Source organism: Brachyistius frenatus, unplaced genomic scaffold (genome assembly GCF_029030835.1).
Source record: "Brachyistius frenatus isolate BFR_SWC_R1_liver_20210118 unplaced genomic scaffold, ASM2903083v1 Contig_21, whole genome shotgun sequence".
NCBI lineage: Eukaryota > Metazoa > Chordata > Actinopteri > Embiotocidae > Brachyistius > Brachyistius frenatus.
In genome coordinates, this window is record NW_027210620.1 from 1348365 (window position 1) to 1374602 (window position 26238).

At 45.9% G+C, this 26238-nt stretch overlaps 3 protein-coding genes across 4 annotated transcripts in view; 2 read left to right on the top strand and 1 right to left on the bottom strand.

Annotated features, from left to right (window-relative positions):
* LOC138619713 (transcriptional regulator Myc-like) overlaps positions 1-26238 on the top strand; it is a 158797-nt gene that overhangs the window by 119877 nt on the left and 12682 nt on the right. The window lies entirely within an intron of this gene.
* On the top strand, positions 265-14310 carry LOC138619706 (dentin matrix acidic phosphoprotein 1). 2 transcript variants are annotated; one of them, XM_069696373.1, is made up of 12 exons: positions 265-641; positions 1342-1534; positions 2174-2791; positions 4348-4521; positions 4814-5095; positions 6333-6418; positions 6580-6686; positions 6870-7013; positions 7655-7786; positions 9720-9989; positions 10501-10754; positions 14225-14310. In XM_069696373.1, the coding sequence occupies exons 2-11, from the start codon at positions 1386-1388 to the stop codon at positions 10708-10710; spliced, it is 2172 nt and encodes a 723-aa protein (XP_069552474.1). In that variant the 5' UTR covers positions 265-641; positions 1342-1385; the 3' UTR covers positions 10711-10754; positions 14225-14310. The 2 variants fall into 2 exon arrangements, with proteins under 2 accessions (XP_069552474.1, XP_069552473.1); XM_069696372.1 differs by lacking the exon at positions 14225-14310 and having other exon boundaries at positions 10501-11298.
* Positions 13411-24387, bottom strand: ankha (ANKH inorganic pyrophosphate transport regulator a). Its single transcript, XM_069696385.1, has 12 exons — positions 23849-24387; positions 22454-22670; positions 22123-22241; positions 21782-21865; positions 21509-21679; positions 21217-21351; positions 20432-20524; positions 20234-20326; positions 16320-16449; positions 16011-16134; positions 15722-15821; positions 13411-14323 (listed from the first exon to the last, which is right to left on the bottom strand). Exons 1-12 carry the CDS (start codon positions 23942-23944, stop codon positions 14195-14197), a joined length of 1491 nt encoding a protein of 496 aa, XP_069552486.1. The 5' UTR covers positions 23945-24387; the 3' UTR covers positions 13411-14194.

Here is a 26238-nt window from a genome sequence, read left to right on the forward strand (position 1 = left end):
CGACATGTAATACGTTTGGCGTGTTTGCTTTCACGATTTAAGGATTTAAAAAAAAAAAAATTTTAAAAAGTAAATTTCTGGTGATTCCGTAGACTTGCCCGAAAAGGGTACCGCACGGTAAAATCGCGCGGATTTCCGAGGAGCGCCTGAACGCAGCGAAAACGCTAAGGCGCACGTAAGTATGACGTCATGCGCTCGGACACGAGCCGTGACCCGCTGCTCCGGCTAAGCTAAGCGGGGGAGGGGGAGGGAGGGGGAGAGGAGGAGGAGGGGGAGGGGGAGGTGAGTCCGCAGCGACAGATGTTCCGCAGGAAAACGCAGCAAATGGCAGCTTTTGGATGAAATGTGCCGCGTTGAACGATAAAAAAAAAACCAAAACCAAAAAACACGGGTGCGGCCGGAGAGAAAAGCTGAGCGGCGGCGGCGGCAATGCGCGGCGGCGGCGGCTCCAATGCGTAATGGCCACTCTTTAGTTAACGCGTGTTTGTGGTTTAAGTTTACCGCAGCTAGCTGGCGAGCTAACCAGCTTCACCAAAAGTGAAAGAAGAAAGAAAGAAAAGAAAGAAAGAAAGAAAGAAAGAAGAGGAGCTTCATGACTGAAGGAGCGACGAGTCCCACTTTTATAAAACTAAAACAACAAGGTACGTGTGCGCGTCATTATTACGTGTTCAAATCGTACTGACATTTTTTTTAGCACGCAGCTGTCATTATTAACGTTATAAAGGGGTGTAGCTGTATTATTATTTATTTATTTACGTTACATTTCTATTGTAAAACCACGCAATCGTACATTTTTTGTGTGTGTTTTTTTTGTTGTTGTTGTTGTAAATAACAACGTAATAAAATGTTAAATTTGATATCTAAATCTGATCATGTGACGTTTCAACAGCTGCCATCCAAACGTCATGATTAATATTCAGATAAAGAGTCCAGGTCAGTCTGAAGAGCAGTAACACCTCACCTGACCATATTTAAATCACCTTTTGGCGTCTTTCATGTGATTTAATGCTTTTAGATCACAGTATTTGGTCGACACTAATGATATGCGGGCACCGTGTTCTGTAACACCCACCAAATATTAGTGTATCTGATGGGCAGTCACATTTTTAGGCTGTGACACTTCTCACATCACACCATGTTCAAACACAATAACACAACATCCGCCTCGTGGTTCCTTCAGCAACTTGACCCTCTTCATCATCATCATCATCATCATCATCCTCATCAGGGACCCCTGAAGGCCTCGGGGCTTCAGCGACTCGCCCAGTCGCGTGCGGTTGATTTAAAAAAATAAATAAATAAATGTATGTATATATATATTCTTATTTTTTTTTGGACCAGAGGCCCACGACCTGTCCGACCTCCCGAGCTGAGGGAGCGAACAGATGGGGAACAGTTGCTGTCACGCTGAAAGTCCCTGTGGCAGCGCGGAGGAAAGAAGCGGCTTGCTGAAGGATGACTCCAAGGCCACGGCGTGCGCGGGCGGGACGGTCGTGGGCGGCACCTGCGGTCCCGAGAGAGATGACGACATCAGGTTAGAAGTTTGCGGAGGCTGCTGGGCACCGGTCAGATGACGAGAAGGAAAAGTTCCCCTTCGGTGTTTTTTGGGTTCTCGGGTTTAAAAGATTTCTAAACCAACGGATCGTAACAAACGTTCGAAGTGACTCAGGAGAAGAAGTAAAATGACAGTTTCTGCTAAGACGTGTCGACGCAGAAACATCAACTCATTTAGAAAACGTGGAAGTTTGTGTAGATATCAGATTTACTCCTTGGATTTCAGCTCAAGGGAACATCTTCTCTTTGCATGCAGAAAGTAGATAAAAAGCAGCTCAAAAATTTAATTTAAAGATTTGACGCATTTCTGGACTATTAGGTGAAAAATAAATAACAACTGGATTTTCCCCTTTTGGTTTGAGTGGGATGTGTGATGTGAGAGGTCACAAATGCGACTGAGGGGAACTTCCAGAGGTTTCGAACGGTTTGTGGAGGAGAAAAGTTTGTGGTGTCATTTCTTGCACTAATGCGGAAAGATAAAGGGACAGTTTTGATTGAAAGTTTCCTGCTTCCTGAAACTTCTTCCTGCAGCATCTGATCTCTCTTTTATTTTTGTTTTTTGGTTGCATTGTGTTGTGTTGTGTAACACTGCTCTCGTTTGCTATGCTATGTCACTCAGGAGAAGTGACGAGCCGGTGCCGATGAAGCAGGGTCCCGAGAACGGAGAGCCCAACAACGTCCAGGAAAATGGACCCTCGCAGAAGGAAAGCGTTCAAACGGCGCCGCCTTCTCCCCGCGAAGCGTCCGAGGTCGAAGGAAACGGAGCGCCAGACGGAGACGTGAAGGAAGCTCCCGCTGAACTCCTGCAGTGCACTTTACAAACTCAGCAGGGGGACAAGGTCGCAGCGTACTGGGAGGTTTTAGTCGCATCAAATGCGGCAGCGGAAGAAGAAACTGCCGCCTCGGTGAAGGACGACATCCCGGGAGGCGCCTCGCTGGCGGCCGAGGCGGTCGGACCCGAGAAGCCTCCCGACGCTGAGACCAACACGACAACAGAGCACATTACAGAGAGCGCGACCCGCGATGACGACGATGATGACGGCGGTGGTGGTGAAGAAGAAGAAGAAGAAGCATTCTCCAGAATCCATGCTGGCGACGCTGCGGCCGAGCCGTCGGGGGAAGTTGCTCAAAACAATGAAGTGTTACTTGTGCCAAACGCTGAACTGGCTGCAGCAGCAGGTCCCGTGTCGTCCATCACTGCGGTCAGTCAGGAGACCAACTCCAAGTCTCTGAGCTGGTGAGTGACACAACAACAACAACAACAACAACGTATATCACCAGGTTCATCTGAAATATGTGCCATTTATAGTTCCTCACCATGAGTCAGTCAATATACTGTTTTTATAATGTTTTAGATCAGCCATCCCCAAGTAAAAAAAAAATAAAAAATCTTTATTTTATTTGATTACAGACAGTTTAAATACACACGACATTACAATGATGTAAAACTTAGTTGTTAATCATTTAAACATCTTGGAAATATCTTGAAATACAATTTGCCGCTGCCGACGTGGATCAAACAAATGTTTTTGTGGGACAATGTGGGGACACTTTAACAGCGATGAGAGGTCGTCTAAGATTCTGATGTCTGTCCATTTGGAAGGACAAAACAAATGTCTTTTTTTTTATTTTTATTTTTATTTTGGATGCTACTTTCTGAACTCCCACGCTCAGTAAACATAAAAAGAAGCTAAAGTTTCAGTAAATGGTTTCGTGCAGGTCATCTCACCACCAAAGTCGGCTGTCCTGACCTGCGTTCTTCCAACTGATGTTTCTTTATCCGTCTGCTTTCATCCGTCATCTCCGAGCTCCAGTGGAGATTTCTTTGTTGCTCCGTTTCTAGATTTGCGTTTGTCCTGCAGTGTTGACTTTTCACAAATGTGGGGCATCGTCTCCGGATGTGGGACACGGGATAAAAATGCACTGCAGAAATCTGCTTCGGTACAAGTTTGGTAACCTGTTTTGTTTTGTTTTATTTTATGATGTATAAATAAACAATATGTTGTAAAGCAAATGTTAAATCTAATATCCAGTGGTTCCCTGTACAGCAGTGGTTTGGAGAGAAGATTAAATAAAAAGAATCGCACTTCTACTACAAAAAAATATGTTTCTATTACAACAACAATTGGGGATTTTTCTCTGGGTTTTTTTTTTTTTTTTTGGTGATTTACTTGATTTAAAAACTGGATTAAAAAAAAAAATCCAAAAGAAAAGATCAGAGAAGGACTAATGAGTCTGGTTTATCTGGAGGGAATCAATTATTACTTGTAGACTGATAAAGGATGTCGACAGTTTCTTTTAGGGGCAGAACAAATTTCAAGGATGTGAACTGAACAACCTGTCGCGACTCTTAAAAAGAAAAAAAAAAGAAAATATCAAACAATGCTGTGAAGTATGAATACGAGAAGTTTGTATTATTACATTTACAGAATTTGTACTTCTGGGACAACATCTGCCGGTGCAGATGGAGCACTGTTTTCTTTTGTTGTTGTCCCCTGGTCTCCGTCCCTTTAATCATTAATCTCATTCTCGTGGTCATGTCGGGCCATCGAGGTGTTGCAACATCACCGCTCAGCACTGCTCTATCACTGTTGTGATGAATTTATAGGACTTTTGATTGATTTGTAAAATACAATGATCACTTCTATAAATCTGTTGTATTGTAACTTTACATATATTATCACTGTGCTTAAAAACACCGTGATGTTCCTCTGTGCAGTTACTGCGTTGCATTATTAGACTTGATCACCTGCTTGAACATCCATTATAAATTTCTATCTTTCTCGTCTTCAGTGCGGGGACGGAGGATTCAGACAACAGCAGTCCTGAAGACACAAAAAGCCGTGATGTCTCTCGGTCTTCTTCTGGACCGGAGCCCGCGGGACTCGACCGCAGTGGAGAGGACCGGGACTGTGCCAGCTCTGACAAGGAGCCAGAGACCACAGCTCCAGCAGACGCCAGCCGCAGGTCAGTCGGTTCAGAGTTTGATATCAAAACAAGACACTTGTTTACACAAACTGGTGCACTTGTGTTTTCGATGGCGTCGCTGTCGCCACTAGGGGGCGGAGTCACCACGGCTTCTCCTATGATCGTCATACCTTGTTATGTTCCTTTTCCTGCAACGTTTGTACAATTAAACACCTGTTTCATGATATGAAATGTGACTTAAGCAACACATTTTGCTAGAATATGAGTTTAGGACATGAACAGCAAATTTGGATATGTACGAAAAGCAGGAAATGGTGCTTTCTCTCTCCAGCTTGGAGTCTGACCGGGATGCGAAGCCGGATCCCGAGTGTACAACTACGAGCTCAAAGGAGGTCGCTCCCTCGGAGGAGAAGAGGTTGAAAGTGCAGGACGAAGACGACGATGTTCCCAAAACAAAGGAAGATGGTGGGACGAAGAAGAAAGAGGAGGAGGAGGAAGAGGAGAGCGCTGCAACGGAGGCCGAGACTCAGGAGGTGACTGGAAAAGAGGAACAGCTGGACGCGGACGTGAAGGCCGATGCTGCCGCGGAGAAGGAAGGCGGTCTGGGGATCAGGTCGGTAAAGAGGATTGTTCGTTTCTTAACGGTCACGAATTAGATTTCAGCATCACAGCCGTGTGGTGGCTGTATCATCTGATGAAATACTGAGACACAGGAGCTAATAATCAGCTTCTAAAACAGGATATTGCAGTGGGAAACGACACAGGAAGGGACTGTTTAAAAAAGTGTGTAGCAACGTGATCTCCTCAGACACACTGCCGAGGGCGCTCGGCCTTAAAACGAGGTGTGGTCAGGGGCATTGTTGGCACAGATAACGGAAAGGAAAGTGTGTGCACGATTGACACCACAAAAACCTGGTCTGAAGTCAGTGTTGAGCTTTCTCACTGTTAGTTGAAGGCCACCATTAAGAAAGTAACATGTAGCTATGCAGGCAGGTGCACAACGCTTTGTGCATCCTGCTTTGTTACAAACACAGGAACACGCAGCAGCTCACGAACATGCGAAAGTTGAAAAGTAACAAGGTTACAAGGCGAAGGATTATTGTTGAAGACGAGCAGATCCGTTTCCTGTGCAGAGACGTTTTCTGTTGTTGTTCTCGGCCAAACCCTCCATTAAACAACAATCCACCAACGTGCCAACACACCTGGTTTTTAAAGGAGTTTTGGAGATGGCACCGGTTTATTTCATGCTGCACCCAAAACACACCTTTCGATTAAATTAGAGACCAAATCCAACCCCGTGGAGACTTTTGTCTTCCTCGCTTGAATTATCCACCATTAAAGCAGCTGAAGTGGATTTGGAGACGCCCTAAATGCGCCGTGCGCTTTAGACTGCGTGTTTAGATTGTTTAAAAAGAGCCTCGAAAGTACACAGAGGATTGAAGTGATTCGATTATAGTACAAAAACACGCTAAAATATACAAAAAACAAGTACAAAGTATTTTAGCTCGCTGTTAGTGTAAAGATGAGCCCGCTGTTATTCTGGTTGTACTCTCGTGTCAACAAATTCCGTAGAAAGACCAAAAGCAGAAATGTTAGTCAGTGTCTCCAGACTGCGTGACTTCCCTCACTAATGTCTTAAAATATCCGTCGCCTCGTGGTTTATATCCGATGTTACTGAAACGGGAGGAAAATGGCGCATTTGTTGGCGAGTATTTTCAGCTGGAGGTTAAAACACATTTGGTGTAACAGTAATAACCTCATTGTTGTTTTAATAGATAAGTATACAGAAGATCTCTGCCAGCTTTACGCATCAAGTATTGTGTTTGCAAAGTGTTTCTGTTTCCTTCCAGCGAGGAGGATCTGTACCGAGGAGCCGAGGAGCTGTCGGCATCGCAGAGTAGTAAACCAGGACCGCCGCCAGAGTTAGAAACTAAACGTCAGTGCATCCTTTACATAATTCAAATTGTATCAGAGATTTTTTTTTTTTAATATATTTTTTTTTTAACCAACCACTGCTTTTGTTCGCTGCGTGAAACGCGGACAGCGGCCCGTTCGTTTTTTCCGTCTTGTCACCTTTCTCTCCTCTCGCTCACTCAGTTTTGAAGGTGGAGGACAGATGCAGTTTGTCCCCGGCGGTGGACATCCTGTCCTACAGCGAGAGAGAGTGGAAAGGAAACACCGCCAAAAGTGCTCTCATTAAAAAGGTCGGTGGGTGTAGCAGCGCATTTAAAGCCGCTTTTCTTTTCTTTCTTTTTTTCTTTTCTTTTCTTTTCTTTTCTTTTCTTTTCTTTTCTTTTCTTTTCTTTTCTTTTCTTTTCTTTTCTTTTCTTTTCACTTCACCTTAACGGCTGAGGGGTTTCCTTTGGGGTCCCTGTGTGCTGCTGCAGGGTTATAAAGAGATGTCCCAGAGGTTCGGCAGCGTGAGGAGAGTGCGGGGGGACAACTACTGCGCCCTGAGAGCCACGCTGTTCCAGGTGTTGTCCCACAGCACGCAGCTGCCGGCGTGGCTGCAGGAGGACGACATCGCTTTGGTAAATGCTCGCTTAAAGATGCTTGTTGACCGTTAGTTCGGCGCCATGTTGTCAGTGCCGATTACAATGATAATGTGTGCAGGTTTACCCCGTGAAATGCTGCTATGAAGCCTTGACTTTTGGTATTTTAACCGCCGCCATCCAGGGACTTTAGCTAACGACACCACTTGTGGAAAAAAATTGATTGACTTTGTATTTCATCATAGAAGTTGTGAATGGGGACTCTATGGAGCTCGAGGTGTTTTGGAGTCAACCCCTAGTGGCCCGTGGTGGTATTGCAGTTTAAGGCACTTCCGCATCGGCCTCATTTTTCAGACGCTATATTCCCTTTTATATGCAGTCTGTGGTTTTAACCAGTTTAAACTCCAGCTGGAGTTTTTTTTTTTTTTATCCCGACACCACTCAGGACCTGTTTGATGAAATACTACAAAACTGAAGTGCTGGCTTTGAGCTTGTAACCCCAAAAACGTAGTTACCCTTGGAAGTGAAGTTTTGCGAACGACAAACCTCTAATCTCGTGTGACTGTCGGTGCACCCAAAAGAACCAAAACTTGACTTTAGACCGGACTAAACTGCCTTTGGTTTTTCAGCTCTTGTTATCACAGCTGATCTTGCATCGTTGTAACGTTCTGTGTTTGCAGCTGCCGAACACACTGGAGGCTCGGGAAGGCCTGATAAGTCAGTGGACATTTCCTGACGAGTGCCTGCAGGGAGACGGGACGGGAGACGCCACGCAGCAGCTGAAAGGCTACGTGGAGCTCCTCCGAAACAAGGTAGAGGCTGCCGACCTGCTCGGGAAGCGTCCACACACCGAGAAAGCATTTCGGCGGCACGGCCCCAGTAAACCGCGGCGCTGTTTTTACGCCACTCGCAGACACTAAGGGTGTTGATATTCGTCCGCGGAGCTGTCGGGTGTGATTGTTACCATATGTGTAAAGGGAAGGCAGGTCCTGCAAAGGCTGGGTCATTAACACAGCCTGGTCGAGCTCTGAAGGATTTGGAGGGATAGATGGACCCTGGACGAAACTGTTTGACGTGTTAAAAGCGTCTTTACTACAACAGCATGACGCCCCGCTGCAGAATTTATAGTCGGCCGCTGCCTCTGTGAGGTTGAGAAACGCTGGTGTTTACTGCACGCGGTTTTTTTTGTTGTTTTTGTTTTGTGTCAGACCTCTCTGGCTTTAAGAGACGTAGCTGTGTGTCTGACAGTATAGTTACACTGGGAATAGACGCTGTTGTGTCACTGGTTTATGCTGTACTGTGTTTGCGGGTGGGGGAGGGAGAGGGGAGGGAGGGAGGGTTTACGATACAAAAGCTCTTCAGTGAATTAAAAAAAAAAAAAGTTTGGCTCTAAATAAATATCACATGAAAGCCTCCTTTTTTTTTTCTTTTTTTTTTGGAGCGGATAAATCCAGGAACTTAAGTGAGGCTTCAAAACAGGAACTTCAAAATCCATTTTTCACATCTGAAGAACGGAAAGCGTTAGTTAAACGATGGCCTTGTGTGAGATGACGCAACTCGCAGTCACAACGGAGTCGTCTTGTTCCGTCGTTGTTCTGAAGATGTTGCGAAGGAAACACGCAGAGCTGGAAAGAAGCCGAAATGTTCAAATGAATGTCTTTGTCCTTCAAACTGACTAACCAGTCAGTCCGGCCGACACTGTGCTGCACAGAAAAAATGTTAGCTGTGAAATGACGATGATGATGATTTTTGCCGACCGACCGACTGCTAATTTCAGCTCATGACGAAACAAAAATATTTAATAAAAACTATTGGAGTACGTCCATAAAATTTGCGGCGGATACTCACGGCGCTCTGCAGAGGATTAATCCACGCGGGGCGGCAGATAGTGATTTTGTTCTTCTCGTTGTTGATTTTCTTCTGCCTCTCGTAACCTTCACCAAATATCCGGTTCTCGGTTCGTAGGAACCAAAAGAGAGTCGGAGAGGAGCAGAAAGTCCGATAGTGTCGCGCAGTTTTCATTCTTCAGACGACAGAGAGTTCAAAATACAAAATCTGCCCCGTGAAGGGGAAAGGATGTATCTTCTGGCGTATTCTTTCCCACCTCCCGACTCCACGCTCCTCCTAGAGGGATGCACTGCTACTGATTGGTCAACATTTACACACAAGGCTACCTGACCGGTCTAATTCTAAAATACTGCCGACTCGCCACTGTTTGGAAAAAGAAAACGCAAGCGTATCCGAGCTACTCGCTAAAGTCACCAGCCGCCCAGTCGTTTATTAACGCTGCTGCCTCGGCTCTCTCTCTGGTCAACTTTGGAAGATACCTACACAGTTTGGTTCACTCTTGGGAATGCGCTGGGATGTGATGTCCGTGTTCGCCGGGTGGTTCTGGAGGGATGTGGTTGGTTTGTGTTCCATCGTTATGAATGAATCTTTTCTGTCTGAACGGTGCCGTACTGATAATTGTGTTTCTGTTTTGTTTTTTTTAATCTTGCCACTCCCCGGTGTTTGTTCCGATTGCGTTGTTATGTTGGGACCTCCTTGAAAACAAGAGAGTTTATCCTAATTTGAGGCACGAGTCGGTTTCCGTCAACCAATCAGAAAAATGTCCGTTTACGGCGACGTCACGCAGAAGCCGGCGGCGAGTCCTCGCCTTTTTGTGAAGCCGCGACCGGCAACATTTTGCATCGATTCAAATTCTCACCGGAGCCGCCTCTGCTTGTTTCTCCGGTTTGTCTCCAGTGGCAGGCGGCCGTGGACTGCGTCTCCGCCGCGGAGCGCCTGCAGCTCTGCGAGCGAGTGTTCCAGGGCGGGGAGGAGGAGCTGGGGCTGCTGGAGGCGCTCAAGCTGCTGATGCTGGGCAGAGCGGTGGAGCTGCACGGCTGCATGCAGGGCGGCGGGGACGTGCCCCTCTTCTGCTGGCTGCTGTTTGCGCGGGACTCGTCCGACTGCCCGCGCTCCTTCCTCTCCAACCACCTCGGCCACGTGGGCCTCAGCGCCGGGCTCGAGCAGGTAACGAGGGGCCGAGCGCTCCTTTTTCATTCTGCCGGCCGGCTCCATGGTAAACGAGGGCCTGTTAGAAACCGGCCGCATCGGGGGAGGGGGGGGGGGGGTTCTCAACCTTTTTGAATACAGCGGTAAATTGGTGACGCGTAAACCGCTGTCGCGCCGAGTAAAGGGAACAATTAACGTCGGATGCCGTGAGACTGGGTGTGTAACATTCGGCCGACTCGGTAAAACATGCCGGCGCTTGTGCTGCGTTTCTGTTTTCGAGCTGCTGTACCTCCTCCTCATTCGCCCCGGGGGTAAGGTGTTTTTTTTTTTGTTTTTTTTTTAGAACGGACTAGCTGCTGACTGATTTAATTGATATTATCACTTTTGATCAAAGCTTTTACAGGCGTGGTTTCCATAAAACAAACTCCACCCATAAAACGTCACGTGCGGCGCTGTTTGAGGAGTCCGCTTGGAGTTCCTCCGTAACCGTGCGATTGTCCCCTCCGACTTTGTGCGTCCTTCTGTGCAGGTGGAGATGTTCCTGCTGGGCTACGCCTTGCGGTGCACCATTCAAGTTTACAGACTGTACAAGGCGGACTCGGAGGAGTTTGTCACCTTCTACCCAGACGACCACAAGGACGACTGGCAGTCCGTGAGCCTCGTCACGGAGGACGATCGCCACTACAACGTGCCAGTTGTAGAAGCCGCAGAACTGCACGAGGAGCTCCCGTCCAGCTGATTGCAGCTGCAGAGAAATCTCCTGCCATACAAACCACCCCTCAGGTCGATCGAGATGAAAAAGATTTCCGCCAATTAAAGGAAGAGGTTCGGGAGACATGCTCGTTAGCCTGCTTCCCAGAGTCAGATGAGTAGAGCGATACCGCTCTCGTGTCTTTTAGCTTTGCTTCACAGGGTAGGGCGGAAGTAAAGGGAAAACAACTCGCCGTGCGTTGTCCTCGGGTCGAAAAATCCAACCGGCAGCACCTTCGGAGCTCACATATTACCACATCATATCTATCTAGACGTTTGGACACAAGCAGGTCTCCGAGTCTCTCCACCATCACTTGTTTCAAATGTCAATATGGCAGATTACCCATCGACCTTTTTATAGCCATCAATAATCTCATCCTCTCTCCTTTTTAAAAAAAAACAAACTATTTTGTTTGTTTACGTGTTAAAACAAGCCGGGAAACAAAATTAGTGAATCGTTTTATATTCATTTAATATCTACTGTCTGTTATCACAGGCATTTGAAAAAACATTTACGAGGGAATCTCGTGTTGCAGAGACGTGAGCTGGTCCTTAAAATTAAAAAAAAAAAAAATAAGACTAGTGTAGAGAGAGCAGAGCGGGAGGGGGGGGGGGTTTGGTCTGGTTGCATTTGTCAGGTGGAGAAGTGACAGCAAAGATTTGACTTTTGATCTTCTCTAATGAATTAGTTTCTTTATGTCTGCAGGGTAAAAAAAAAAAAAATACAATCAGTGATCATCTCTAATCTAATTATCGTCACTTCCCGCAGTAAATAAATGAGATTTAACGCCATTTGTGAGCTTTAGAGTTGCTGAACCAGGCTAACCGTTTCCCTGTGTTTCCAGTCTTTATGCTAAGCTAAGCTAACTGCCGCTTGACTGCAGCCTCGGACATCCAACTTGCTGGAAGCAGGCCAATAAGCATGTCTCGAAACGTGGGCGTATTCCTTTAAAAAAAAAAAAAAAAAATGCTGATTTAAGACCCTGTACAAGATGTGGTCTTCACGTTCTTGTGCACACTGTACTGTATACAGAGTTTTCTATTTGGGTATGTGTACTTATCTGATGTTCTGGGATCATTTCAGTTAAATCCAGATTAGTTTGCAGGGTGCTCCTTTTGATGATGAAGAAAAAGGCAAAATTTTCTCCATAACCTTATTATGGTTTTACTTTTTTTTTTTTCTTTAATTCTGGCCAAGAAACAGTGAAGCTGCCAAAAAAAAAAAAAACATTACATGGATGGTGTTTACACTGGAATTTGGACACTTTGTGTATTAATTTATTGTTTTGATTGTGTCATAGACGCATTTGAAATGAATAAGTGTGACAGTCCTGAGTCAAACGGCTGAATTAGTCAATGAAAGGTTGGATGATTTATCAGGTTTAACGACAGTTTACACCGGATGACGATCGGAAGACTTGGAAGATTAATCGCAGCCTCTGCGTCAGAGGCGTGATTTTTGTGATGGTCTGTGTGTGTGTGTGTGTGTGTGTTTGTTTGCAACCGTGTGTGTGTGTGTGTGTGTGTGTGTTCAACTCAATGTGTAACATGTTGCCTTTTAACCAAGCTGTTCTAACGGGAAGAAACGTGCCCGTGTTGCTGCAGATACCGGCAACAGTCCCAACCACCAGCCACTTGGACTCAGTAGAAGAAAAAAAAAAAAAAAGGCTCGCTTGGTCCTCCATGTTGCCTTAGAAACGATGCACAATAAGACTGAATGTTGGTTCTTAGTGAGAAGGGGCCATTTCCTCACCCTAATTACAGAGCAGGTGAAGGTGATCAGTTAACAGTGAAACATTGAATATGCCATTTGCAGGAAGCTTCTTGCACTGTCAGTTTTGGACGGCATTTAAATAAAATGACGTTTTTGGAAAAGTCTTTTTCTTTACGATCGAGGTTTCTGCACATCATGTTCAACCTATGAGGTACTAGCTGGACAACACAGCACAATGGGCCGACGGTATAACGTCTGTTCTGTTTGAATCAGATGATGGCAGAGCTGGTTTTGCGTCAGGATATCTCGTGTTTTTACCGGATAATCTGTGGAGATTTATGAACCCACGGTGCAATTCCAAACGACGTGACCACAGATTGTGCGTTTCATGGATATACGAATGCCTTTGGACTAAATTCTTTGCTGGATTGAAATTACTGGACCTTTGCTGATTTAACCAGAGGGTTTCTGTCTGACTTGTCCCGGTCAGTGTGGGACTCTGAGCCTGCGTTGGTGAGTTAAGTCAATACTGTAATTGTTGTTTGTTTAGTAGTGGTCTGACAAAGCTGTTTACTGTACCTGCTGTGGTTATTGGATCTTAAAATGTTGATGAGAGTCTTGGCTTTACGGAGACATCTTGCACGTGTTTATACGTTAACTTTGTTGGCGGAAGGCGGATGCCGTTAAAACTCCCGACGGCCCGTCTGTGGAAAGGAATAGTATGTTTGCAGTCTGCTTGACATAAAAACTTGTTTTTGTTTTGTTTTTAACCTTATTTGACGTAATAAAAAAAAGCTCAGTGGACATTTTAACACTTTGCCACCATCAAACATGCAAGCTCTGTGTGGCGGAGGTACGAGTTGCCACTTCAGCACTTTCCAACAATTTGGGATTTAATAAAGTCATAAATTAAATGGGATTTTACATCGGTGACTGTTGGACCCCAACAATGAGTATTCCAGGTAAACAAAAGGGTTAATAATAAAGCAATTTATTTGCCAAATAAGAATGCCTATACAGTATATACAGTACATACGACAGTCTGAACACTACCAGGAAAATGCTTGGCAAAACAAGAGTAGATCGACACTCCGACTGCATGGAAAGTGAACAATCATAACTGTATTCTGTAACACGCAGTGATATAACGAGGGATTCCTGACCCCATCTGGGCAATTAAATATACACAATGCATTACCTATAGAAAACAACAAGAATCTGTACACCATTGTATGGAAAATACGATTGCACAACCCAACAAGTCCCACAACATGTCTATATCTGAATTCAAGCAAGGTCTTGCCACTTAATCTTGAAAAAAAACTTTAAAAAATAACATGAAATAATGAAATCTTTAATTTGGCAACTCCACTACCACCCGACAGATGTTTCATTCTCACCGCTGAGGAGGAAGAGTTCTCCCGTGTCGATTTCCCTTGTTTACCGATAAACACATGAATATGGTTAATACACCCGTTGATGTGATGATGCAAAACTATGAAAAGTGTTTTGAGAGGTCGGAAGACGAAACTGTATTTACACTGATGGATGAACACTTGGAGGTGCATGGCTTTCTTTACAGTGTGCGTTTTAATGGTGTTCAGGCCGACGTGAGGACGACCTCAGTTCTGCGGAGAGAACCTCTGAAACCAAACCATACTTCGGTCCTCTTTCCTGTCCAGCACCGTCACACCCGGCTGTCTCCTCTTCAGCAAAGTTCCACGCTGAGCTCGGCTATACCTTCCCCTGCTGTCAGAGCTCACTCCTGCTCCTCTTCCTCTTCCTGCAGCTCCTCGATGGCGTCCATCTGAGTCCGGGGAGACACCTCGCTCATCGGGGCCGCGTCGTCGCCCTCCACCACCAGCTCATTGGACATCTCATTGTTTTTCTTTGGACGGAAAAGGGGAAATAGACGTGCCGGAAATTAAAGAATATAAAGGAACACGGTAGACCTGGGTGAGTAATCCAGTCCTCACGTGGAGATGCTAATAAATGGGAGCAGGCAGAGCTACTTGATCCTGATTAACACGTTAGGTCGTGCTTTAAATCTCTAGCACAAACTCATTGCAAAGTGGAAACCGAAACTAGGAGGATTTAGAAGATTTAACTATAAAACTTAATATGTATCCGGAGATCGGAGTGAGACTGGCATCACTGCTTCTTGGGCTCTTATTAAAAGAGAAAAAAAAAAGAAGAAGGTTACAAAAACCGGACAGAAACGGGACCTTTTTAGACCCCAAAGGAAGAATACTATTAAGCACCGAGAGCAAAATCCCCCATTAATTAGGAAGTTTGTGCGTCAAATAAAACAAACGAGTAAGTAAAGGTGTGGAGACAGTTTCAATCTCTCTTGTTAATAAAAGGAAATTCTCAGCACTTTCCTCTTCTTCTTTTTTTTTTTGCCAACAGGCTGCAGGTTCCTAATGAGATAAATTTAAAAGTGGTACTCATCTTCTCATTAAACTTTCACATTAAAATGTCTCATACTGCCGACTACTCCTTTAAAAGCTAAAACTAAGACGAGCTGAAGGTTGCCGTCGGCTACAATTTCTTTTCTAACGTCCAAAAACTGTTATTTTGGTACAAATGAAGGCTCCGTTTTAGATTTATTGGGCTCTTGTTTTTTTTATTATTTTAATTTGCTGAACAGAATAGACACCTGGACTTCAGAATCATGTGCTGTAAATATAAACTTGTAATTTCCTGGATGACATTAATAATACATGAAAACAGTGCTGCTTGCTGTTTGAACAGGATGTTACCAGTAACAAGGTCACTTTTCTGAAACGGACTTGGTCTTAATGGTCACCTCACACTTCCCCTAATGTTTGGCATGCACTTTAGTTTTCTTTGTGGAGAATAGTTGCCTTCGTTCATAAGTGACGACTGAACCGGACGTGGAATATGAGATTTGCGTGAGTCCTTTGCGACGACTTACTGTATAATCCGATCAAGTTCAGTTATTGAACTTTTCAGAGTGGCAGGACTGCGGGCATTAGAAATAATGTGTAACTGTAAGTAATTAGTTCCTTTGGTGTGTAGCTTTGGCTGTGGTTTATTTCTTTTTCTTTTTTTCCCCCTGTCCGAGTCGGACATTATGTAATTTATTTGAGATCAATATATGGTGGTTTCGCATCAATTGGTGTCTATTTAGTTTTTTTTTTTTTATCAATTGACGTTGTAACTGCAGTCATGCAGAGGAGATTTCTAGGTGGTCCTATAGATGTGTTAAAAGCACAAAATAAGGTGTGTACTGTCGTGGTGACCTCAACCCAGGTGTTCTCACCTGTTTTCGATAAACATAGCAGGCTGCTATGGCAACCATTGTTGACTCCCCTATGAAGCCGGCTAAGAGGGATCCAACCCCGAGTGTGGCCCCGTGAACACTGAAATACAAAGGATTGTCAAGTTCACGCCTTTTAAACCAAATATTTTACACTTCTAAGAGGTGCGGAAGTGAATCCTGCTCTCAGGAACAAAAACAGGAAACTACAAAGACATGTCAAACAACAGTAATCCTGAGTCACAGTGCTGACTTCTGTGAAACCTCAGTGTCCTCCGAAGTGTTGACTTACCCCATATAAGGCAGGACAACCAGACTGGTGATGAGGACAATGATGCGGAGAACTGAGCTGGGGGCCAGCACAAAGGTCTTTTTCAGGGTCATGAGCCATCCGGTCAAATGAGCCCGAACAGTCACTGCAAACACACACACACACACACACACACACACACACACACACACACACACACACACACACACACACACACACACACAAAGTGGAAACATCACCCCACTGGTCCGAGCTACACCCCGGTTAAAGCTACAGCGGGGAGGAAAATCCAGCTGCTGCTGAAAAAAATATGTAATGGCGCGGTCTCACCTGGCAGCGGAAAAAAGGAGAAGATCCTGAGTGGGACCACACACAGCTCAGCGAAAGCGTCCTCCACTCCAATGACATCAACCAGGATCTTCTCTGACACATGAGGAGTCCAAAACACCACAAAGCAAAGCTGGAGATGAAATGAACAAGAGCAAATTAATTTTTGCGCTCGCCACACCACAATGGAGTCCCTCGGCGCGCCTCATTAGATTTCATTGCTTCATTAGCTGAAGGGGTTTCTGATTGAATGCGGGGGCCTTTGAAGCTCACATAAAACAGGCGAGCGAGCAAACACATGACGGGACAATGTTATTGTTTCGAGAAGCAGTCGGCGAGGCACGCGCCGCGTTGCCAAAGCATCTCGGGAGCTGCTACTGCGTGATCAGAACATTTAGGGGCTGTTGAACAGGGGCACAAACCCGAATGATCTGTTGCATGAATAGTTTAAAATTGTAGAAAGATCATTTCTCCGCACTCCAAACTTGGACTCGGCATGGCGGTGCCCGGAGGTCCATAAAAGGTTTTTTTTTTTTTCTAACTGCTCTGCTCGCCACAAGGCACCGCTGCATGTTTTCATACCAGTTTTTTTTTTTTTTTTTTTTGCATGTGAGATTTCTTTGAGGGACTGATGTTGGTCAAACTGGGGCCAAGCTGCATGTTATACTCCGGTTTCGGGATCAGTTCTTTGGGACCGTCCGACTCGTGAAGTGTGAGCAATACAGCTGTTGGATATCTGGCACTTAACATTTAAATAAAGGGCAACGCTGAAGCATCTGCCCTCGTTGCCGTGACCTCATTCACGTCAAGGCCCGTGAGTCGGCTTGTGCGACTCTCCCTCTCCCGCCTCTTTAATCCTCTGCATCTTCCCCTCCTCTCCTCTCTGCATCCTTCAAACACAAGTCAAAACTGCAAAAATAATCTCCCTAGTTTCCAGTCCTCGCTCACTTGCGCCTGCTTTCAAGCACCCGTTTTTATGTCATCATGCTCGTACTTAATGAAACCCGAGTACGTCCGGAAACCGCGGCTCTTCCAGCTGCTCCTTCCGCTCATCGTGCTTCCCTGTGTGCTACTCGGGCTTTCTTATTTACATCGAATGGAAATTCACCCAAACAAATCCATGTCAAGTTGAAAAATACAGTCCGGTCTGCATTTTACTGTTTTTAATCTATAAAAAAAAAAAAAATTTAAAAGTGAAATTTTTAGTCTCTTATCTCATTTCTCAAAAAGAAACAAATAAAAAAACAAAACAAAAAAAATCAACTTGATTTAAATGTTTCATGTAATTCCACTAAAACTGTACTACTACTAGGACTCTGGACCTTTTGACCGACGACCAACCGGCCGGCTGTCAGCGAGCCATACGGCATCAACCCAGGTCCCCCGACATCCGTAGAGCACCGCTGCTCCCTGCTGCCGTTAAGTGCCGGTCGCTTTATGGTCGGAGCGGCTGCTGCGGGAGCTTCCGCCTCCCGGCACTCTCTCCATCAGGTTTACGGGCCTTCTCGCGTTGCGACAAGGAAATCTCAGTGCCGACGCTCGCCCCGCGTGGTGAGTCAGCCGGTGCAGTCCTTCAGCCTCCTTATCCGTCTCGCCACAAAAATGTGACTTTCTATGCACCTGTGCGTTAACTTCGACCTTGTAGCGTTTGTGTCCGACAGAATAGAAGTGAGTGTCGTGTCCTCGACTGCAGCTTGGACTGAACTTTGTTTTTTCTTTTTTTTTTTTTTAAACGTTGCTTTGGATAAATGAGTCTCCCAACTGCATAAATATGTGGAAACCTTTCTGCTGCTGACATCCAAGTCATAACACACACACGCCATTGTAAACAGGAAGCTCTGCATTATTTTCAACATCTTTACTCTTCTGTGTAGCAGGAAATGACGAGTTGTCCTCAAGCGTTTGATTTTGTTTTTGTTCATTTTGGATCCCTCTAACCATAACATAGGAATAGATTACCCGCAACCGATTATTTCATTTTGGTATCGCCTCACCATCTATCATTACTTCAGCAAAGGTGGAGGCACGTAATAGCCCATTTGTCCGGCCTCGAGCGAGACCGCCGTCTCCCTCGCCTCGGCCGTGGTTTCTCTAAACGCGGCCAGGCGTTCACGCTCGCTGCCTTAAAATCCTCGGCAAAGTCTGTTTTCATAAGATAATGTTGTTTGTGTCAGAACGTCACTCGTTTCCCTTCTCAAATACACCGTCTGCTGCGTCCTCCGGGGTTTTTCCTATGTTGCCTCTCGACAAGTCCGGGCATGACGACTTGTTTTTCGACACCGCAACGGGCCATACCCATCTGCCCGTTGAGCTTTTTGCCTCGCACACACGTTTACAGCTCTGGGATTCCACATCTGGTGTGCCACTCTCCTCCTCCTCCTCCTCCTCCTCCTCCTCCTCCTCCTCCTCTTCCTCCTCCTACTCAAAGACCCAACCTTTGCCACAAACTTCCTGTTTTTCGCATTCAGGCTGTCAAGACGGTAAACTGGGGCAAAGGCTGCCGAGAGGCTGCTGAGGCGTCGTACTAACATTGAACAAGACGGGTTTATGGTCGGAAAGACTATACTGCTGATGTACCGGCTAGTCAAACATTCAACTGACAAACAAACCCGCAGCTGCAGCAGCTGCAGCAGCAGCAGCAGCAGTGAATACAGTGTGGCTGCAGCACTCATTACTTAGCGGAGATGTATACCTGCGAAGGGCTTTTTGGAATGTGTTAATTGATGTGTTTTACGTGAACGCCTGTTTTATTAAGCCTTCAGAGCTTGTGTGGGTGTGCTGAAGGGGACAAAAGCCTGTTAGCCTCTTCACAAATCCCACCCTAACGACGCGTCCAGCTCTCCGCCTGCAACCTGAAACCGAGACGGGACGGCAAAGGAAAAGAACATTCAGTCCGCCCGCGATCGTCACTGCAAACGCGAGCGCACGGCTGGAGTGGCACGACGGACCGTCTCGAACGCGTAAACCCCGCCGTTAGAAGTTTCTAAATGTCGCCTGCGCGGTTGAGAAGGCGGTCAGGTTCGGAGACGATTGAAGCGGAAAACATCTTGAGCGCGTTGGCTTGGGCAAGCTTCGCACAAGCCATGTCAAACATGTTCCTGCGTAGCGCAGGACCGGTTGCGCGAGTCTTGCGTCTGAATCATGTACAACTCAAAACAGGACAACAGGATTAGGAAGGGAAAAAAAAAAAAAAAGGTAAACATCAGAGATAACAGCCGAGGTTTCCTGTTGAGGGAAAGTGTTTTGTACACGTCGGAAGAGGTGGAGGACGCTGCTCTGTAGTGAAATTGGGCTTTAAATGATATTCCGGGATATGTTGCAGGGCACCACGGTGGGAGGCGTCAAGTCTCAATGAAGGACACTTTAGGCTGTAAACTAATACTCTGCAGGAGCGGGGTAGCCCGTAATGAAAATGACCACTGAAATGTAATACGAGCTGTATCCTCTACCATTGCGAGGCTTTAGGTTTGAGAGTAGCAGTGGGTCTGAATTGCAGAAACGCCCGAGAAGAAATTGGATTATCTTTTCTTTTTTTTTTTCTTAAGTTTGAAAACCTTAAAATGAACGAATGAAAAAAAAAAAAAAAAGCTGAAATTGCTTGTTTTTCTAAAACAAATAATGCAAAACTCAAATTTTTTTTTCCATTGACCAGGATATAATAAAGAAAACAGTTGTTAATTTTGACATTTGAGAAGCTAGACCCATTTTTTGCTTAATAATGAACTTCAGATGATAAATAGTTATTGAAAAATGGATGATTTGCTTTAGCTCTAAATTTCAGCCAGATGTTTGAGACTGCGTCCAACACAGATGACAAAAACAAACCATGTTACGAGAGCGTTATCAGTCGAATTATATGCCTGAAGAAAACAAGAAGAAGAAGAAAAAAATATATATATATTTTCCCCTGCTCTTACCGTGAGTGACAGCACCAGACAGCAGAAGGTAAACTTTTTAATGTTCGTCTTGGTGACGAGGCAGCTGGCGCTCAGCTTGTTGCTGGGATTGTTCTGTCAGCGAGAGAAACTTATTAGTGGCGTAGACACACACAAAAAATTAAAAAAATAAATAAATAAATCAGTGCAGTAAACTTGAGTAGGAGGGCTCTGGGTTACCTTGTCAAACGCAGGGTACACTGCTCTCAGTTCGGTCAACCAACCGTAGGGCATGTGACCTACGGGGTACGTGGCTGTGAGCACGGCCACGGCCTGGAATGACAAAGACGGCTAGAAGTCATCGGCGCGCCGCCGCTTTAACGCCGAAAATACAACCGGCACCGCCACGCGGGCTAAATTATCGACAGGTGCTTCACACCAGGACCGACATGAAGGCGACGCGTGTCCCTCTCGCTTCCCCGGCGGCGTGTGGTTTTTTTTTTCCCCCCCCCCCCGCCGCAAGTTTATGACTTGGATAGCAGCCTTGAGCTTGTTATTGTGTCCCGCACGACAATGGGGCAGCGTGAGGCTCTACGTGGGAACAGCAGAGCCGTGTAGGAATGTTTTCACTCGGTGTAATCACGCCCCGAGCTTCACATGAACATGGTGAATCACCCAAACCACTGGCAGCCAGTGTTTGTCAATGATTTCCAGTTCGTTCTGGTAAACAGCTTTGTATTGTCTCTGGTAGTTTGGGTCTCTGTGAGCCAGAAAGCTCCAGAGGGAGTTTGTTAGCATCTGGCATTTCATCTGCAATAACTTGAGGGTGGGGGTGTTGGGAGGGGGGGGGGATTAAATTGCCCACCGGCTTCACACGGCTGTAAAGTCTCTCTTAATGATCCCTGTATTTCTATAATACGACTAGTTTTTCAGTACATTTGTATAATAAGAGCCAGATCACGTGAGAGTTCGCCGCTGTGAGAGACGATGAGGTGCAGATCTGACCGGTGGACCGGTGCACCCACCTCCGTGGCGTCGCTGGTCCCCTTGAGGTCGCGGGACACGAAGAGGTTGACGATGGGTCGACTGATGCGCTGAGTGGCCAGGATGAGGGCCAGGGGCCACCAGAAACTCAGCATCTTTTTGATGGTGGCATCGCCCTGCGGGGGCCAACACATTACGATGGTGGAAGTTTTTATTTTACAGACGGTATGTACGGTATCGCGTGAAAGAAAAAAAAAAAAAAAACTCGTTTATTTGTGGCTTTTTTTTTTTTTTCATCCTGCGAAGGGCGAGCAGAAAAAAGGCAGCACGTACCCCAACGTCAAGTCCACTGGAGTCCGGGATGCTGTCGTGAATGTTGCAGTAGTAGCCCACACCCACGATGCTGAAACGGACGAAGGCACCCATATACAGGGAGAGGATCGGGATGAGTAAAGGCTCCACACACTCCAGGTTACTGTGGAGGAGGATGGCCACGAACACAATCTGCGGGAAAACAAACGGCGACGGTAAGCAAACGTCGCCTCCGAGCGAGCCGAACTCGAAAATGGCAGAATGCTCTCCCCTCCCCCTCCCCTCCACCGTTACCTGGGCCACCACATCAGAGATGGAGGCTGAGCCGACTATGACGCTGTACTTGTGCTTGAGAAGTATCCCAGCGTGAATCCAAGCCTGCGAACAGAACAATGAACAGAGGGGTTTTTAGTCCAAGACACAAAGCTCTCCGCGAAGAGGAAAAAAAAAAAAAAGCCCCATTCGGCCCCATTCGTCTCAACCGCAGCTGGACGGGCCGCGATGGAAGCGAGCGACACTTCGAAAACCTGCACGAACGGAGGATTACGAACCACCTCGGTCAGGCGTGTTCAAACCCGGGCTCGCGTGGTCAAATATTTGACCGCTCGTGCAGAAATAATCCCCACGCCACTCACCATCGCGTCCAGCAGAGGGAACGCAGCCAGGTACAAGAACGCCTTTCTCGTCTTGCGCCCCACGGAGTCATCCACATGGTGGAGCTTATTAATAATGTAGTATCCTAAATCTGTGTAGGCTGCAGGGAGAGAGAGAGAGAGAAAAAAAAAGAAAAAGAAAACCACACGTGAGAGGAGATAAATTCCACCCTGTTTGGATTTGTTGGGTTTTTTTTTTTTTTTGTTTAACCCCAGAAGGAAAGGTGTTGAAACATTTGAGGTTTTGCAGGACGGCGGTTTTAAGGCAAGCGTGTCATCACGTGCGCGCAAACAACCCCTTTAAAACACACACCAATCAAGATGTGCAGGACGAACGCGATGGCCCCGGCCGCCACCATGCACAGCACGGCCTTCCTCCGGTCCCGCTTGCTGTTGACGAACACCAGGCCCACGTTCTTGAAGTCGCTCATGGGTCCGGTGAAGAACTTCATCAGGGAGTAGGCCAGGCCGTAGCTGGCCAGCATTTCCACCGCATCCTCTTTGACTGTGGCTATTCCCCTGTTGAGGGCCTGGGAGGGAGGGAGGGAGGGAGGGAGGGAGGGGAGGGAGGAGATATTTCAGGGTGGGATTAGAGAGGGAGAAGTGGGCGGACAGCACATGATAGATTCAAGTATGGCGTCGTCACCACGTGACCACGGCTTGGCCTAAAACTTTACCTCAGACCAGACCCGGGCTACTCCGCCGCGGGCCCTGCATTTAAAACCAACACCTTAACAAGACACTATAAAGAAATTAACCTTTGGTCGAGGCACCAACAAAACAACAAAAACATAAAAAAAAAAAAAAAAAAACACGAGTGTTATCATAATGTCTGGACAGGAAAACACCCACAATGTTTCGCTTCCCTTTCCCCCCCCCTCCTCCCCACTGAACAGAAGACACTTATACCTTTCAGAAAACACCACTACAGCTGCCCTCTTTCCCTTCAGCAGGACTGCGTGCTATTTATACCAGCTAACAGAGACATTACATAAGCTTAATCCTGACATCTTCCCCAGCCTCAGCGGGGCTTTCTATTTCCCCCCCCCCAGGGTTCCTGTGGGTGAAGCACAGGCACCAGATCAGTCACCAGGACAGGAAATGTCCAAGCGAGGAAAAAAAAACAACAACCTGACAATTAAAAAAACACACACACACACACACAGCTGCGTTAAATCTGTGCGTCCATCGAGTACAAACAGGCCTCCGGTTCACGTGTTACTGACGAATGAACAGGCAGGTAGTGTTGCTGTCAATAACACCCGCAGCTCAAGTGCGCTTTCACGGCAGCAGTGACGACGTTTCTATTTTGTAAAAAAAAAAAAAAAAGCAGGATAAACGAGGGCCTTCCTCCCGACACAGCCCCGGTACGCCTCTCCTACTCCTAAATAATGTATAGAAACACGCACAACAAACAACACGACGGAACCGAACCGACCGAAAAAAAAAAAAAAAACACGGTGTCCGTGGGTTTTTTTTTTGGGTTTTTTTTTTTTTGGGGGGGGGGGGGGGGAAGCTGTACAAAAAAAAACATGCAACAAAAAAAAAAATGCAAAAAAAAAAAAATGTGATGCTCGGCAGCGTTTCAGAAACACTCTTCAGTTAGAGCCGTCAGCCGCTGCGGTGTTGTCGGGCTCTTCTGCCACCGGACCTAACCCTGGAAATAAGGAGCGAGCACGCAGACTTGGTTTTTTTGTTTTTGTTTTACCTGTTCGCCGAGGTCGATGGCAACATTGGTGATGGCCAAAGGCACCAGAAAGCGGATGAGAGGCCAGTAAGGACTGAGAGATGGAAACTCCACCATAGTACAAGCCGGGATGACAGAGCGAGGGGCATCTGCCTCGGTCTTGATGGGTTAAAAAGGAAAATCAGAGGTCGGGCGGGCGGCGCGGCGGTCCGAGCACCTGGAGATCGGGGGACTTAAGTGGGGCAGCGGCAGGAGCCGGGGCGCTCCTGTAGCGGCGGCGCTTCGCAATGCCTCGGTGCTGCTGACAGGATCCGAAGGTCAACGGAAATTTCAGACCGGCGCATCTTCCTCGCAAATCATCGTGGAGGGGGTGGGGGGAGACGCGAGGTGACATCAAACGGCGCACCGAGTTTGAGCGAGGGAGGCGTCCACGACGTGTCGATCGCTCAGCGATTCGGAGAGGCGAAATAATCCCGAGGCTGGTTAGATTGGCTTTTCTAGATCCGCGTCCGACTGCGCCTGTGCTCGGCGGTCCGGCTGCTGTCGGGAGCCCTCCCTCCGAAACGCGCCGCTGGCCGCACGTGGGCCTGGCATCCCGGCCGTGACATCATCACCGAGTCTAAAAAATCCTGGCTTTTATTATTGCTGCACGCACACACACGCACACACACGCACAAGAGAGGTGTTTACATGACAAGCAGGGTCGGCAGGACACAGGGACGCCACTGTTCTCGCCAGCTGACTTGTGAACGCTGAATGAACGTACACATTTCTGGAATATTACGCGAGACAACAAAAATTGCGAAAATGTAAATGGACCCTGGTGCTGAGGGTTGATCTAATAGAACCGCGTCGAGAGAAACAGCCACGTACACAAACACGTGACTTTCACCCAATAAAGTAATTAGGTCCAGTAAATGTTTTTTTTTTATTTTTTTATTATTTGGTTTTCCTCTCCTCTGAAGACATTAAATACATGTAGGATAAACAGATAATCCCTGACGTGGAAATATTAGTTCAATACTGCCGCCTGGTGGAGAAAGAAGTAGAACGCTTAATTAACACAAGTACAACCCGTATTATCAACAAAAAGCACATTTAAAAAACTTTTACGAAGAAAAAAAAAAAAGGGAATTGATTGAGAAAAAATATATGTATATAGTTGTTGTTTTTTTATCGTTTTCCAATTTTTTTAAAATTTATTTTATCTCTAATAGTTTTATTATTTTGCTTTGATTTATTGATTATCGATAAATTAGTAGTAGTAGTAGTAGTAGTAGTAGTGTTAGTATTGCAAAATAAAAATTCCTGTTTTTTGTCTAATTGTTTTCAGTTTTATCATCTATACAACACTAATTGTTTTTAGAGAGCTCTGTGCACAATGGGAGATTTTCAAATAACATGTACCCGAACATCTGATCTGAACATTACATGGCAATTATTAATAAAATACAGTAGGAACAACACAGCGTGGGGACCTTGCCTTTTCCCTCACCATATTTTGTTATAAAATTAGTGGCTTCTTAGTTTTCTTTCTATTATCCCTAAAATGAACCATTCCAGAGAAGTGTAATAAAATGATAGAGAAAATACATGTATGCTGGGAGGATTTTGTTATCTGTTTATAATAACACTTCTGTTTCAAATAGCAGACACCAAGTAAAACATGTCTCGTAATTTTATCTCCCATAATGGTCGGTATGAGTTTTATTCAAATGCAGTGAACAGATTCTTTGGTTCTGACTTACTGGAGCGAGGTCCTTCTTGTGTCGTTGTTAAAACCTTGAGAGTCGAGGTAATCTGAGACCCGTCTGGCCATCATGTGAGTCTTTTGGGTCACAATAATCATGTACGAATAAACTTTGGGTCCAGTTGCCTTTGCATAACACTTCTATTGACCACGATTTAGATTACTGGGAATCTTCACGGACGAATTCTGTCCTGATTCAGCCATTAAAAGCAATTTATTCATATTTTTTACTTTTCTAGGCACACAAGCAAGTGTGGCGTCTGAAACTGTGGAATTTGGCTCCAGCACTATTTCCTGGAGGGCTGCCCAACCACCCATCACATCCACATCCATCAAGGATTCCAGATCAGCAAAAAGGCCCAGACTTAAGCTATGAGAGGAGGTCGAAGACATTTCTGTTGCGATTCCTGATCCTCAGGACTCCACGTACAACCTGGAGGAGTCCGTGACTGTTGTCAGAGTCATTACAGCTTCTGTAAGCGTGTTTTTTGTTTTGTTTTACATTACATGCAGGAATTTGCAGAAAATAGCAAATACTATGCTGATTGTCTTAAATACATTTGAATCCAAATACATCAAACTCCCTTGTTTTTGTTTCGTTTTAGGAGGTTGTACTTGTCAACCATGTGAGCCCACAAGCAACCACCTCTTCAGGAAAAGC

Excerpts from the sequence above, each read along its gene's own strand:
- ankha (XM_069696385.1), bottom strand. The coding sequence starts at position 23,944 with ATGGTGGAGTTTCCATCTCTCAGTCCTTACTGGCCTCTCATCCGCTTT. Across the intron at positions 21,680-21,781 it reads TCTCTGATGTGGTGGCCCAG|ATTGTGTTCGTGGCCATCCT; the intron begins GTAACGGTGGAG and ends GTTTTCCCGCAG. Across the intron at positions 20,327-20,431 it reads TGTACCCTGCGTTTGACAAG|AACAATCCCAGCAACAAGCT; the intron begins GTAACCCAGAGC and ends TCTCGCTGACAG.
- LOC138619706 (XM_069696373.1), top strand. The coding sequence starts at position 1,386 with ATGGGGAACAGTTGCTGTCACGCTGAAAGTCCCTGTGGCAGCGCGGAG. Across the intron at positions 5,096-6,332 it reads GAAGGCGGTCTGGGGATCAG|CGAGGAGGATCTGTACCGAG; the intron begins GTCGGTAAAGAG and ends GTTTCCTTCCAG. Across the intron at positions 6,687-6,869 it reads AAAGTGCTCTCATTAAAAAG|GGTTATAAAGAGATGTCCCA; the intron begins GTCGGTGGGTGT and ends GTGCTGCTGCAG.